The 15,286-nt window shown below is 47.7% G+C and overlaps 5 protein-coding genes across 5 annotated transcripts; 3 read left to right on the top strand and 2 right to left on the bottom strand.

Moving 5' to 3' along the window:
* Positions 1–677: 677 nt before the first annotated feature.
* FPOAC1_001937 (uncharacterized protein) lies at positions 678–3,614 on the top strand (the record flags this gene model as incomplete). The annotated part of the gene is made up of 11 exons (XM_044846525.1): positions 678–822; positions 881–1,048; positions 1,096–1,247; positions 1,300–1,658; positions 1,718–1,844; positions 1,907–2,189; positions 2,245–2,353; positions 2,404–2,766; positions 2,817–3,180; positions 3,238–3,376; positions 3,430–3,614. The coding sequence occupies 11 exons, from the start codon at positions 678–680 to the stop codon at positions 3,612–3,614; spliced, it is 2,394 nt and encodes a 797-aa protein (XP_044712441.1).
* Positions 3,615–4,224: 610 nt separating this feature from the next.
* FPOAC1_001936 (uncharacterized protein) lies at positions 4,225–5,285 on the top strand (the record flags this gene model as incomplete). The annotated part of the gene is made up of 2 exons (XM_044846524.1): positions 4,225–5,072; positions 5,153–5,285. 2 exons carry the CDS (start codon positions 4,225–4,227, stop codon positions 5,283–5,285), a joined length of 981 nt encoding a protein of 326 aa, XP_044712440.1.
* Positions 5,286–10,214: 4,929 nt separating this feature from the next.
* Positions 10,215–11,147, bottom strand: FPOAC1_001935 (uncharacterized protein; the record flags this gene model as incomplete). The annotated part of the gene is made up of 1 exon (XM_044846523.1): positions 10,215–11,147. One exon carries the CDS (start codon positions 11,145–11,147, stop codon positions 10,215–10,217), a length of 933 nt encoding a protein of 310 aa, XP_044712439.1.
* A 1,042-nt stretch (positions 11,148–12,189) lies between these two features.
* On the top strand, positions 12,190–13,164 carry FPOAC1_001934 (uncharacterized protein; the record flags this gene model as incomplete). The annotated part of the gene is made up of 1 exon (XM_044846522.1): positions 12,190–13,164. One exon carries the CDS (start codon positions 12,190–12,192, stop codon positions 13,162–13,164), a length of 975 nt encoding a protein of 324 aa, XP_044712438.1.
* Positions 13,165–13,206: 42 nt separating this feature from the next.
* Positions 13,207–14,401, bottom strand: FPOAC1_001933 (uncharacterized protein; the record flags this gene model as incomplete). The annotated part of the gene is made up of 4 exons (XM_044846521.1): positions 13,207–13,618; positions 13,670–14,049; positions 14,096–14,200; positions 14,252–14,401. The coding sequence occupies 4 exons, from the start codon at positions 14,399–14,401 to the stop codon at positions 13,207–13,209; spliced, it is 1,047 nt and encodes a 348-aa protein (XP_044712437.1).
* Positions 14,402–15,286: the final 885 nt, after the last annotated feature.

Genomic DNA, 15,286 nt, shown 5'->3' with positions numbered 1-15,286 from the left:
TACCCTTTCAAGGTTTTTTTGCTCAACCTTGATCGACACTGGTAATTCCTATCCGTGAACTCTCTTGCTAGACCGATGTTGCTGTGTTGAACTATTCATCTATGTAGTCTAACTTTTGTTGTCTAATTGTATATGTCTCCTATGTCTTCCACGAGTTGCCATTACGCCAGGCAGGGGTGACATATCAAACCCAACCATACTAGAAGGATATAACTCTTTTTTACCGCTTGGATTAGATCTCTCGATAGGGCTGAAAGTTGGTTTGAGCGTGACAGTCCTGCCGGTACCAAGATCACGCCAAGATCATTGCCCCTTAACACTGAGTCGTCAAAAACTGGTAATAGTAAGGATTAACTGATGCCCTGATTCAGCTTGACCCTGCTGGGTGAAATTCGCCGAGTTGATATGCTGAAGTCTGATGGGGTCACACTGGAACGATCTTAAACGAGGCAGACCGAGCATCTAAACGCGGGACGAAAAGAGCGAAGACTTTAGACTCGGTAGTTCAAATTTAGTGTCTCCATCAAGCCACCCACCTCAAAGAGAAACACGACTACGCCGTTCTGGGAGAATGTTCAGAAGCCAAGCCACTGACAGTCGTCAGTCAGTCCTTCTTAAAGCTGACACTTGAAGAGAAGGGTTTGCACATGTTCATCCTTTAAACGATTCTCGAGACTATGCCGAACCAGAAAGGGAAATCAGCAAAGCAGTACGACGCCATGAGCGATACTAAGAGTGAACTTGATGAGTCTTTGGATGTGCCGCCTCCCTATGAATTGCATTCATCTGGCACGGTGCTCGCGAGCTCTGCTGCGGTCAATGGTGCGTAGTCAATTGCTACAGATTCCCAGATGGGACCATTGCTAACTATACCCAAAAGAACATGGGTCCTTGGATATCACGTTTTCATCTATGGCCCCGGAAGAGGTCAACCGTCTCTTACCTCCTCCAAAGACACATCAGCCAGAATCCATCGCAGAGTCTTCAACTACCCCACAACAACCTTGTCCTAACCTCAACGTTGTGATTCAGGTCGTAGGAAGTCGAGGTCAGTTTTGCAAAGAGAGTCACCAACTCCTTTACTAAATTCGACAGGTGATGTGCAACCATTTATTGCCCTTGGAGTTGCTCTCAAACGGTATGGTCACAGGATCAGACTTGCCACTCATGAAACATTTTCAGACTTTGTTCGGTCGTCTGGCCTTGAGTTTTACCCGATTGGAGGAGATCCTGAAGATCTCATGGCTGTGAGTCTTGATATTATCCAATTCCGTCTTGATTATTGACCAAATATTGCAGTACATGGTCCAGAACCCAGGTCTCATCCCATCGATGCAGAGCCTTCGTGGCGGCGATATTGGTCGGAAACGTGTCATGATTCGTGAAATGCTCAAAGGCTGTTGGAACTCTTGTGTTAAGCCTGACCCTATCTCATCTCAAGCTTTCGTTGCCGATGCCATTATTGCAAATCCGCCAAGTTTTGCTCATGTTCATTGTGCCGAGGCCTTGGGTATTCCGCTTCATATCATGTTCACGATGCCCTGGACGGCAACGAGATCATTTCCACATCCATTAGCAAACGTCCAGTCACAAAACATGGACCCCAAGGCATCTAACTACCTCAGTTATGGCGTCGTTGACTTGATGACCTGGCAAGGGTAAGAATCCGGTCTTCCTTAGTTGTAGTGTGTTCGTATACTGACTTGACAACTTGTAGCCTGGGCGACGTGATAAACGCCTGGAGAGCCAAAGATCTGGAGCTAGAGCGACTCCCCGCCGCTGTTGGCCCAGACATTGTTGAGATTATGAAGATCCCCCATACTTACTGCTGGTCACCAGCTCTTGTTCCCAAACCAGCCGATTGGGGCGACAACATTGGCAAGGGAACTATCAGATCTCTAATTAGGGCCACAAACTAACGAGTTTAGACATTTCTGGTTTCTTCTTGCGCGACGAGCCTTCTTACACGCCACCCAGCGATCTTGAACGATTCCTATCTGATGGCCCTCGACCAGTTTACATCGGGTTCGGCAGTATCGTCATAGAAGACCCGATAGAAATGACGAGAATCATTAAAGAGGCTTGTCTACGGGTCGGAATCAGAGTCATCATATCCAGAGGCTGGAGCAAACTTGGAGGTACAGATTCTAATACTGACTCAGTATTTTACCTGGGAGATTGCCCTCATGGTAGGTTCACGGACAAGACATCGATGGATATCTCTAGCTGACACTATCATATTAGAATGGCTTTTCAAGCGTGTTGCTGCTGTTGTGCATCACGGCGGAGCAGGTACTACAGCATGCGGTCTTATCAATGGGCGACCGACAACAATCGTCCCCTTTTTCGGCGAGTATGTGCTTAGAAAATCATCTATTTGGCAGATACTGACACAGGGCTTAGTCAACCTTTCTGGGGAGGCGTTGTTGCATCTAACGGAGCAGGTCCACATCCCATTGCTTACCGCAGCCTCTCAGTTGATAACCTGAGCGAGGCCATTCGGTTTTGTCTTAGCCCTGAAGCTCAAAAGTCAGCAGAGATTATAGCATCTCAGATGCGTCAGGAAAAGGGCGTCGAACAAGCTGTCAACTCGTTCCATCGACATCTTCCTTTGGGTGACATGTCTTGTAACCTTCTCGAACAGCGCGTTGCACGATGGCGGTACAGTAAAACCAAAAATGCCAACCGAAGCCCTATTCGGGTGTCGGATGAAGCACTCCAGATCCTCCTCCAGTCGAAGAAAGCCAAGACGGGAGACTTTAAGCTGTGGGATACTCGTTGCTTCTTTATTTGATTCTTTTGCTAATTTGATGTAGACATCGACACAAGGACTACCGCATCGAGAATCAGCGTTGGGATCCTTTGACCGCTGGAGCTTCGTCTGTTCTGGGCACAATGACTGACTTCACAACCTCTCTGGGAGGCACCTTTATCGATCCTTTCAAAGAAATGAAACGTGTTCGACAGGATGGATCACAGACTTCTGTAGGGGCAGCAGCAGCGTTGGCAGCCGGGAAAGGAATGCAGGGGATGACAACGGCTGTGGTAAAAGGGAGCTTGGTTGATTTTCCCTTGGCTTTGGCCGAAGGGCTTAAGAATGTGCCTCGTTTATACGGAGAGGAGGTTCGAGATCATGGCCCAGTCACTGATTGGAAAAGCGGTGGTACAGTCGCCGCAAAAGTATTTACCCTCAGATGACCTGTTTTCTTAAAGCGAGGTAACTAACCGTCTTTTCAGAATTTTGGCTATGGCTTCTATGAAGGCATCACAAATATTGTTACCAAACCCATAAAAGGCGTCAAGGACGAGGGGACTATGGGTTTCCTGAAGGGAGTTGGAAAAGGTTCAGTCGATATGATCGCAAAGCCAGGCAGCGGTAAGCTTGTTGACATGTTTAATCGTCTGATGAATCAAACTGACAATCCATAGCAATGTTTGGGCTACTCGCATATCCGGCTCAGGGTATTTACAAGAGCGTGAAATCTCAACAGAGAAGCAATGTCAGGCGGTCAATGGAACAAGGTCGTACCGAGACCCTGAAGACTTCGCAACATATCAGTTCTCAAGGTCAGCATGAGCAAGTTGTCAGGAGGTTCCAAGAACTCAACACATAGGAGTTATCAAAGGCTTGACCAATCCGTGCCGGAAATTGGTATCTCATTTGTAACTATGGATTATTCTTCTATTATTTGGTGCTTTTTAAGGTATAAATCCTAAAGTATATATTAAAAATTAATATAATAAGAAATACTATTTTTAAACCTAGATACTAATAAAGGTTCTATTTAAAGGTATATATTATAATTTATAAAGTTAAAATTATAATAATTACTATAAAAGCTTTTATTTTTTTTAAAGGTTAATTATTAAATATTTCCTTATTAATATTAATATTAATATTAATAAAATTACTATATAAAATAATAAACTTTAAAGTCTTTATTAACCTTAGCTGTCACAGCTCGAAGTCAGACCAACCTACCCTAGAGCCACAAGTGGATCAGATCACGTGGCGATAGCGTTATCGCCGTAACCTTAGTTAGACCGCCAGTCAGATCCTGAACGTAGCTCCTTGAGCTACGTCTTGTTAATAGAGCCTGACCTGCCTGCAGTGCCTATCCGTAGCAATAGAACCTATTACGCCCGAAGCGTTCCCTGTCCACCCGTACCGCCGGACTCAGCCCGTGACACTACGTAGCTCCTAACCGTTGGACACCGAACGCGATGTCTGCCCGCCCGCTCCCGCCCTTCCTGCCGGACAGCGTCGAGTCATTCCGTGACCATGCCCCGGAACACCTAGACGATTGGTTCGAATACTTCCGGAACGTTTATACCTACGCCGAGAACGCCCAGAACCGTATATCCCAGCTGGAGAATGAGACCCAGAACATGAAGGATAAACATCAAGGACTCGAACAATCCCTGCAACAAATCACCACTGAGCGTAACTTTGCCCGAGCCCAGCTCGAGTACACTGAGCAACAACACGAGAAGGCCCTAAAGAGGAAGGACGACGACATCTTCGAGGCCCGCCTCGCCGAACGTCGCGCCCTCGATGCCACCCGACCTACCGTACCTACTATCCGTGAACCCCCCGAGACTAGCGCTCCCGCTGAGCTTCGTGTAGCGACTCCTATGGGAACGACTCCTCCGCCTTCTTCCCGATCTACCGAATCAACCAGTCTTACCGAACGATTACCCGACCCTGACAAGTTTGAGGGCGAACGGAGCGACCTACGCCGTTTCGTCTCCCAGATACACTCAAAACTAAAAGCTAACCACGACCGATTCCCGACACGCCTCGCCCGAATGTCCTATGTAACTGGCCGTCTTAAGGGACGCGCCTATGCACAAGTCCTACCGCACATTAAAGCTGGTGAATGCCAACTCCCCGACTACCAGGATATTATCGATCTACTAGAACGCGCTTTTGGAGACCCGAACCGGATCAATAATGCCCGCGCCGAATTATTCCGCCTTCGCCAGACTCACAAGGATTTCAGCACCTTCTTCGCCGAGTTCCAACGCCTCGCGCTGGAAGGAGAAATGTCAGAAGAGGCCCTCCCTACCCTGTTGGAACAAGCTGTCTCCCGAGAACTACGCGGAATGCTTATACACAACCCACCGCCTAGCTATAAATATCACGACCTAGCCACCTTCCTACAAGAATTGGAAAACCGACGACGCCGCTTCGCAGCGGAGCCACAGCCTGCGTCACGAAAGACGAATATGCCGCTGAAGGAGTACCCCCAGACACTCCGAAAGAAGTCCCCATCGCCTCGTAGAGGGAGAAGCCCCCCCGAAAACCGCCAACCAGCCGGAGAACCTATGGACCTCAGCAATCAGCGCCGCTATAACCGCCCTAACCAACGACGGGAGAACAACCAGTGCTTCCGTTGCGGTTCAGCCAACCACTACCTCCGCGACTGTCCCGAACCTGACACACGTCCAACCAGGCTCCGTCAAGCCACCTTCGCTTATAGCCCCAACCGCACCAGCCAGCCCCCGTCTCCACACTCGCCTACATCCAGCCGCGCCAGTTCCCGCCGATCTAGACACTCCCGAGGACGCCAGGAAAACGGGGTGAGCCTGTCTTAAGTCGGCGCCAGGCTCCCTCCCCCGCACCTACTGTACCGAAGATTAAACTGTCCGCCGCCTCCGTTCATGGAATCCCGATTGAGAACGAGAACAACCAACGTTCGAACCTGATGATACTGCCTGCCAGCCTCAATGTGGCCGGAAGAGAACCAATTCCGTCTTACGCTATGACCGATAGCGGAGCGGAAGGAAAAGGGTTTATCGACGAGAGCTGGGCTAAGTCCCAGAACCTGAAGTTTAGACCCCTGAAGAGAACCTTCGAGATTGAAGTGTTCGACGGGCGACCTGCCGAGAGCGGGAAGGTCGCCTACTACGTCCGCGCCGGACTCCGCATTGCCGATCACGAGCAGAAGAGCATGATCTTCTACGTGACCCAGCTAGCCAGCTACCCTATTGTCCTGGGAATGCCTTGGCTAAAGCAACACGACCCGCAGGTGGGCTTCGCGGCCCACACGTTCACATTTAACAGCCCGTACTGCCAGAAATTCTGCAACACCCCAACCAAGCCTACAAGGATTAAGGCTTTACAGACCGTCCCGAAGAAGTTCATGCGCCAGATGAAAGGGAGTATCCCACCAGCCTTGGAGGGAAAGGATATCCTCCCGGTTTCCCTGCGAACCGCCCGAATATACAGCCAGAAGGACCGTTACCGCCTCTTCACCGTCACCCTGAAGCAACTGGACTACCTGCTTAAGCCTGAGCCAGAGGCATTCGTGCTGCCGGAAGAACTTCGAGAGTTCCAGGACGTTTTCTCGCCTAAGGAGGCAGAGAAGCTACCACCGCACCGATCTGGAGACCACCACATCGAGCTAACCCCAGGAGGAAAACTGCCGTTTGGACCCTTGTATGGAATGTCCCGGAACGAACTGACAGCCCTACGAGAGTGGCTAGACGAGAATCTGCGTAAAGGATTCATCCGCCCAAGCTCGTCGCCTGTAGCCTCCCCGGTACTATTCGTCAAGAAACCCGGCGGTGGTCTACGCTTCTGCGTGGACTACCGAGCCCTGAATAATATTACGGTTAAGGACCGCTACCCGCTCCCCCCTGATCAAAGAATCCCTGAATAACCTGTCTGGTATGAAATACTTCTCCCGTATTGACATCGTATCGGCCTTCAATAATCTGCGTATCAAGGAAGGCCAGGAGTACCTGACAGCATTCCGCACCCGATTCGGATTATATGAGTCACTGGTTATGCCCTTCGGCCTAACAGGAGCCCCCGCGACCTTCCAGCGGTACATTAATGATGCGCTGAGGGAATACCTGGATATATTCTGCACTGCGTACCTGGACGATATCCTGATCTATAGCCGGACCCGAGAAGAACATGTCGAGCAATTAAAGATGGTGCTTGAAAAACTGAGAGCTGCCGGGTTATTCGCAAACCCAGCCAAATGCGAATTCATGGTTACGGAAACCAAGTTCCTAGGCCTTATCGTGGGACGAGACGGCATCCGAATGGACCCTGCAAAGATCGAAACTGTTAAGAACTGGCAAACCCCGACCTGCCTGACAGATGTACAAGCTTTCACAGGATTTGCGAACTTCTACAGGAGGTTCATCCGTGACTTCTCTAAGCTTACAGCCCCGTTGAACCACCTGACAAAGAAAGACGTACCGTTCGTCTGGGACGAAACCTGCGAAAAGGCTTTCCGAGACTTGAAGGGAGCCTTCACATCAGCACCGATCTTACGCCCCTTCGATTGGACGAAGGACGTAATCCTGGAGACAGACGCCTCTGACTATGTATCCGCCGGTGTGCTGTCGCAATACGACGATGACGGAAGGCTGCACCCGGTAGCCTTCTTCTCCAAGAAGCATACGTCCACGGAATGCAACTACGAGATCTACGATAAGGAACTCATGGCCATTATTCGCTGCTTCGAAGAATGGAGACCCGAACTGGAGGGGCACCCTCACCGATAAAAGTGATCACGGATCACAAGAACCTGGAGTACTTTACGACGACGAAGTTACTTAACCGACGACAAGCCCGCTGGTCTGAGTTCCTGTCCCGATTTAATTTCCAGATCACATATCGACCTGGGAAACAGGGAGTTAAACCCGATGCCCTGACCAGGAGGTCAGAAGACCTCCCTAAAGAGGGGGATGAGCGCTTAGCGCACCAAAGCCAGGTGGTACTAAAGAAAGAGAACTGGCAACTTCCGCCGCTACGAGTCCAGAGAGCCCGCATCCGCCACCCACTACAACAGAACCAACCCGCACCAACACCCGAGGAGCCGTCACTCTCAATAGAGCTACCAGAAGAGATCGACCGCTTGCTGAACGAAGGATACCAGACCGATGAAGACCTGCAGTCGATACTACAAGCCCTCAGGACCGACGCACCGCGACACCCGAAGATTACGCTTGCAGAGTGCAAGATCGTCCAGGAACGACTGTTGTACCGGGACCGCATCTATATCCCGAGCCACGACGCCCTCAAGACCGCCCTGCTGAAAGCCTGCCACGAACACCCTATAGCAGGACACCCAGGTCGTGCCCGCACTTATGACCTGCTTTCCCGGGATTACTACTGGCCCGGAATGTTGGCCTACATCGAACAATGGGTTAAGAACTGCCATACGTGTCGAAGAGCCAACCCAGCCCGAGAAGCGAAGCAAGGTGTGCTGAAACCCTTGCCTATCCCCGAACGAGCCTGGCAACATGTGTCAATGGATTTTATCACACATCTGCCGCCCAGCGAAGGAAATGACGCCATCCTGATTATAGCCTGCCGCCTGACCAAGATGAGACATATCATCGCATGCAAAGGAACCTGCGATGCCGAAGACGCAGCCCATTACTACCTGAAGGAAGTGTGGAAGCTACATGGGCTCCCACAGACTATAGTATCGGACCGGGGACCCCAGTTCGTAGCGGAGTTCTGGCAGAAGCTCACCAAACAACTGTCGATCAGCTCGCTACTATCCACCGCTTACCACCCTGAGACCGACGGACAGACTGAACGCCTGAACGCTGTGTTGGAACAGTACCTGCGAGCCTACGTGTCATACCTACAGGACGACTGGAACCGATGGCTCCCCCTGGCCGAGTTCGCAGCGAACTCCCTGAAATCCGAAACCACCGGCGTATCTCCGTTCTTTGCAAACTATGGATTCCACCCGCGAATGGGCTTTGAACCCACGATTACAGTCAGAGGAACCCCAGCCACTAGAGACGCAGAACAGTTCGCAAAGACGATGAACGACATCCTAGAGCACCTGAGATCAGAAAGCATTGCCGCACAAGCCCGTTACGAAGCCCAAGCGAACCGACACAGACGACCTGCCCGACGATACCAAGTAGGGGGACTCAGTGTGGCTAGACGCCAGGAATATCAAGACCCTTAGGCCACAGAAGAAACTAGACTGGAAGAACATCGGCCCGTTGAAGATCGGCAAGGTCATCTCCCCGTACGCCTATCGACTGGAACTGCCCGCCAGCATGAAGATACACCCCGTGTTTCACACGAGCCTGCTAAAGCCAGCTGCCACCAATCCGCTGCCCGGTCAGAACGTAGACCCGCCACCGCCAGTAGAAGCCGAAGGAGTGGAAGAGTGGGAGGTTGAAGACATTGTGGATTCCCGATGGGACAGACGAGGCCGAGGAGGCCGCCCCAGGCTGAAGTATACTGTGAAATGGGCCGGATATGCAGACCCAACAGAAGTCCCTGCTGCTTACGTGGAGAATGCTGCAGAGATCGTGGCGAACTTCCACAGGAGATACCCTGACAAGCCCGGACCACAGTAGCCCGTCTCGGCAGAGCTCGATGCTAAAGAGGGGGGCACTGTCACAGCTCGAAGTCAGACCAACCTACCCTAGAGCCACAAGTGGATCAGATCACGTGGCGATAGCGTTATCGCCGTAACCTTAGTTAGACCGCCAGTCAGATCCTGAACGTAGCTCCTTGAGCTACGTCTTGTTAATAGAGCCTGACCTGCCTGCAGTGCCTATCCGTAGCAATAGAACCTATTACGCCCGAAGCGTTCCCTGTCCACCCGTACCGCCGGACTCAGCCCGTGACATTAGCTATATATTAAACTAAAGAACTATTTATAAAAGCTTAATCTTTATAATTAACTTTACTTTTAAGGAAAAATATCTAATAAAGTTATTTAATAGCTATATTTACCTTTAATATAATACTCCTATTAATACCTAGGGTTAAAATATTATTAATATAATTAATAATTAAATTATTACCTTTATTATTCTTAACTATAATACCTTTAATTATATAATTAATTATTAAGCTAATAAATTAAAGTTTAAATCTTTACTATATAAAGAGAAAAAGGCCTTAAAGGCTCTTTATAATATTTAAAAGAAAAATAATATTAATATATTAAAAGGTAAAATACCCTAAATAAAGTTACTTTTTAATCTTTAAAATAATCTTTAATAAAGAAAATAAGTTATTAATAATTTATAGAGTATTTAATAAAGGTAGTATTATTAAAAAGTTTATTAAATTAGAATTTATTATATTAAGAATCCTATAAAGTTAAAAGAGGAAAGTTCTAGGGAAGAAGGGAAAAAGCTTATAATTAACGCCGTAGCTTTTAACACAATAAAATTCAACACAATGATGGATTATTCTTCTGTATTGTTAGCTATGACATGGGTGTCGCCACTTCACTACAACTTTCCCATCTGACAAAGTTCATAGCAACCTGCTCACGGCACCATGCAGTATAAAGTGCCCAATAATCGCCCAAAGCATAGTCAACGGCTGTCACTATCTCTAATGCCCACCCTTCCATGAACCAAACAGTATCGTATGCAGATAGCATCGCACCAAAGAAGGACAAGATCAACAGGGCTGGTGGCTGCCGCTGATATAGTCTGTCCATAAACTCTTCTGATACCTCTTGCAAGAAGATCAATGGGGTGATCCAATGCGGATTCAGTCTAGTGAGCCTTGCATCGTCTGTACTAACATCTCCCAGAGAGCTCATGTAAGGACGACAACTTCTGAGGAGCTTGATAGTTGAGTTATAGAGCTCAATATCCGCAGAACTGCATCCCTCGTATGATACCTGTAGATCCAGTAGTTCATTATCTCCACTAACTGACCCGTGACCAACGCCCCAATCCTCGTAAGTCTTGAGGTTTTCAAACTCACCAAGGCAACCCTCCCGTATTTTGTCATTAAACGGCTTGAGCAAAGCTCTCACACTTCGAATATCGCGGATCCAATCAAGTTCGAGAATATGAGAGGGCCGGAAAGTAGGCTCGGATTGACGAGAGAGCGTGCCGTATGTAGCCAAAACATATATGATGTCAATGATAGAAAAGGCAAACATTGCATCGAGAGTCCTATCGCTGGGTTCGGAGGTTAACGCTTGTGTGGCTAAGAACCTTTGTACGGCGTTGGCGTGGTAGTTTGTAGCGGCTACCATATAGCCTTGGATGTCCTCAGGGTCAGAGAGGGCACGCTGGAGACTTGCCAGACTGAGTATTCCGTACAAGACAAAGGGGTGTTGGAATCCCAGCTGCGGTAGCGTTATATCCCATCCTTGATTCGGACCAAGTTGGGTGCACATGATTTGGCTTGTGGTTGTAGTCCAATAATGTAGAATGTCGAGCTCGTGTAAAGTGAACACGTCTGTTGTCACCGTAAGGGAGTCAAGAGAATTTGGAACTGAGAGGCTTCTATTGCCTTCAGACAAGACACTGTAGCAACTCCCATGATCACTCTCAAGCTTGGGAGACTTTCTTGCAGACTCCCCCCTCAGAGAGGAACAGCGATGATGTTGGTATAGGCATGAGAGGTCACGAATGATACAAGATCGACATTGAGGCTTCTCTTCTCCACACTAGGACATATTAGTAGGGCTACATAATCCAAAGTACGGGTATAGATACCTTGATATGACGCCTCTTGCACTCGATACATCCGCCCCGAGATTTTTTATGAGCCTGTCGCCCTCGTCGTTCAGAATTGTCTTTCCGCATTTTGAAAACTGAAGTCGCTTATGCAATTCCTGAATGTGAATATGGCTGGGATTTAGACTATTGCAAGTGGTCAAGGGCCGGTTGGAAGTTGACACTGGGACATGGAAATTTGGGAACGAGTGAGATATGATTGGCATTTGCGATGAAACAACAGCGGCATGTCATTCATTATAAGGGCAAGTTTTGGTAGCCTCGTTTTCTTTACGAGGTTCGCTCTCGAGGAACGAGCCTTCGTTTTGGGGTGGGTCATGCAGGCCTGACTCGATGGAAATGGTAACAAGCTACCCTTGTCTTGACACCTGACTAACTGTCACTGTCAACCAAGAAAGATAGATTACGCTAGGAGTGGCTTTATAGCTTCGATTGTTCCTTTATCAGTAATAGTGTCACTAAAATCGTAAGTGTATATTGTGTGACTTTGGGTAGAAAACTTAGATAGCTGGTCATAAAGCTAAACATGTGTGCTCTCCTTTATTGATAAGGGCTATTATTAAGCTTTGAATCTATTTAGTGACTTATATAACAAGTGGTCTGTCCCTCAAAACTAAATCACTTTCATCACCTCCCTTTTTCCACACCATCTCGACAACTCAACCTTAAACGCTTCCTCGACATTTTTTCTACTTCACCATGGCAGCAAAAATTAATTATGACATTTTTACCAGTCTCCCGGCCGAGTTGACTACCGAGATACTCTCTTGTCTATCCCCTGGAGAACTCTCATCGGCCGTCAACGCCTCTCCACGTCTAGCAAAAGACTTTCTAGCGATCCGCGATCGGATTCTGCTTCCCCATGTAGAAAACTTCTATCTGCGCTTTGGGCAGATAGACGCCGTCCCTCTGATTGAGTTTCTTTCAGAGCTTCGCTCGATTCGGGAACAGTACACGACAATAGCCGATATCGAGAAGCACGCTGAGCCCGTCCTTGACGCCATGATAGCACGCAAAGTATTCGAGAAGCCAAAGAGATGGATACTGAGTCTATCGACACTCGCCAAAGCGGAAGTATTGATAACCGAAATGCGGGAGATGTTTATTTATCACCGTTGGAGGGTGTGGTCACAAACAAAGTTGGAATCGAAAAACGAGTGGCTGGCCTTTGATCAGATACCTTCATGTTTAGTTTGGTCGTTTGCAAAACGCTACATGGTATTTGAATTTTACTGCAGCATGTTCTACCATCCAGACAGCATGATAATGAAATCAAGAAGGGTAGGCAAAGACGTCTTTTTCTTGGCTGACAAACTCCGGTATGGAGATCCAAGACTCGATGAGAGTGTCTTTGAAGGATTCCGTCCATGGGACTGCCTTTGGTACAAACACCGTGATCTCAACAGCGAGGCAAACCAGCGTTTGAGGAATGACCAGGATCCTTTAATGGATCACGAAATTTTCAAATTTGACAGTCCTGACCGATGGGAAGACATTCTTACTGGCCAAGGATATTATTACTATCTTTATCTCGAGGGCCTTGTTAGGAATGACGGAGACTTGGAGAGATATGTATTAAACATGGCCAGAGTACGTCGGTTGGTCACCTCCCGAAAGCTTTCTAGAAAACGAAGGGTATTAAAGCTGGACGAAATGGCAAAGATCCAACAATGATGAATGCGTTTATTGTTATTTGGAATACAGTTATATGTTTTGTTATGCTCGTTCAGTCGTCATGACCACTTTTGTGGATTTCAAGATGAACTTCTGACTATCGTTGTCATCCAAGCTCTGTTTGTCCCGACTATGTGAGATTCTCGTTGTTAGATTGGTCTGGAAATCATTCAACTCCATATCCGTCATCTGATCTTGGGTTTTCTTGTTGGAAACGTGTGCCAGGTTCATGTGACTAGATGCTTGGTTCGATGCACCACCGCTGGCGTATGTACTTCGACCGAAGAATGGTAGGCTGAGAAGAGGTCGAAGAGCAGGCATGGACCCAGCGATAATACCGATGCCTTCTTCGAGGATGGACCATAGACCAATGGCGCCTGTGCTGTAGACAAACTCGGTTGGGTCGTTGTAGAGTGTGAGATAACCTAATCGGACGACTGTTGCACAACTTGCACTAAAGGGTGTTAGTAGGGGGTCAAGGTTAAGGGGTATAGTATAAACTTACAAAGCGCCTAGACCCAACATAACAATAACGGGAAACTTGACTCTCTGCTTCATCTGGATATTCCATAGGAGGATGGCTGGTAGAATAGCCAAGGTCCAATCTGTAAGAATTGACACGGCGGAAAAGTAAAACCCAACACTGCTATTCACTTTGGTATTGCATTCACCATTCGCGTCTCCCCATAGTGTCTCGATCGGATGACAGATGTTGGCGGTCGCGATGATGAAGACGATGGCAGTGAAAACGGTGATTCCCATGATGCCCCAGAGGGTCCAAACAAAACGACGTCGAGCGTCGCAGATTCGAAGCATCGTAACGCAAATGCTAGATTTAATCGGGACGGAGCAGGCGGAGTAGAAGAACTGGGCGATGAAGAATAGCTACAAGCTGTTAGCATTGAGAGTCTAGCACTCCTAAAGAACATACCTTTGTTCCCATCTTGATATCGTAGGGTTCGAGATCCTTTCTCTTTTGGCCAGAGCCATAGAAGCAGCATCTAATAACGAGTGAACAGGTGACGGTGTATAGAATCTTTCAGGTTACTTAGTTAGTCAAGCCGTAGGAAGATGTCAGAGTACTTACTAAACCAGCAAACATGAGTCCATCATCCAGTCCAATATTCTTTCTCCATTTTCTCACTCCCAATCGTAATATCGCAAAGATCCATGATAACGAAAGCATAGCAATCGTGGCCCATAGAAGAGCCACGCCATCACCCGCCACGCGAGCCATCTTGAACAATATTTCGAAAACAAAAGCTAAAAAAGAAGAATAGATCAACAAATGAATACCCCGTGGAGAAGACAAAGGTTAATAATAGTCGGGACGAATAACTACATTTTTCTTTTTCTTGTTTTCGTGTGGAAGGGCTATGGATGGATACGCGTTGAGGCGAACAAACGAAATGATGGACATTATGGCGAGTTAAGCGATGGATCTCAGTGTGAAACTCTCCAAGCGGATCTCTTTTGTCTGGACTAGAAACACGATGATGCCTGTCAAATTCGAAAGGCCCGAGACTAGACCGCCGTTAGTAGTGGAATTGAATCAACTAAATTACGGGAACCGTTGAGATGATGTTGACTAGACTAGTTAGTTTCGAGTCCGTTCATTTCCGGGCCGAGACTTCCGTTCAGTAGTTCCAATAGGGACTTTTTAGTACGTATTGACATGGTCGATATTGACTTCTGCTGATCCCGGAGGAGATCCTCCTTGGTATCTGAGATAGATCATAATATATCACATTGTAACAACAGGTCAAACAAATGACTTGCATTGATTCAATAAATCATTTTAGATTGCAATCTTATTTCCGGCTCCGTGAATCCTTCGCTTCCAGTAGTTTTTGCTACTTCTGGTGACTATCCAACAGAAATGGATCCCCCTAAACCTCTATCCAGGGGCTTTCTGCAGGGTTCCTAAACTCAAGACACCGCCTTATCCGAGTCCACTTGTTCAGTGGATATAGCTTGCCCAGGCTATGACCCTGGCCCTTACCTGGGCTATGCTCTATTTAGTATATAAATTATAGGTTAGATTTTAATTAACCTAGGCAGTGCCTTAATACCTTTTAATTAATTTAATAACTAGGCCTAATAGAGTATATCTTAAATATAA

The sequence above is a fragment of the Fusarium poae genome, chromosome 1 (assembly GCF_019609905.1).
Source record: "Fusarium poae strain DAOMC 252244 chromosome 1, whole genome shotgun sequence".
NCBI classification, from domain to species: domain Eukaryota; kingdom Fungi; phylum Ascomycota; class Sordariomycetes; order Hypocreales; family Nectriaceae; genus Fusarium; species Fusarium poae.
The sequence above is the reverse complement of the archived record's forward strand: the minus strand, read 5'-3'. Positions and strand labels throughout refer to the sequence as shown.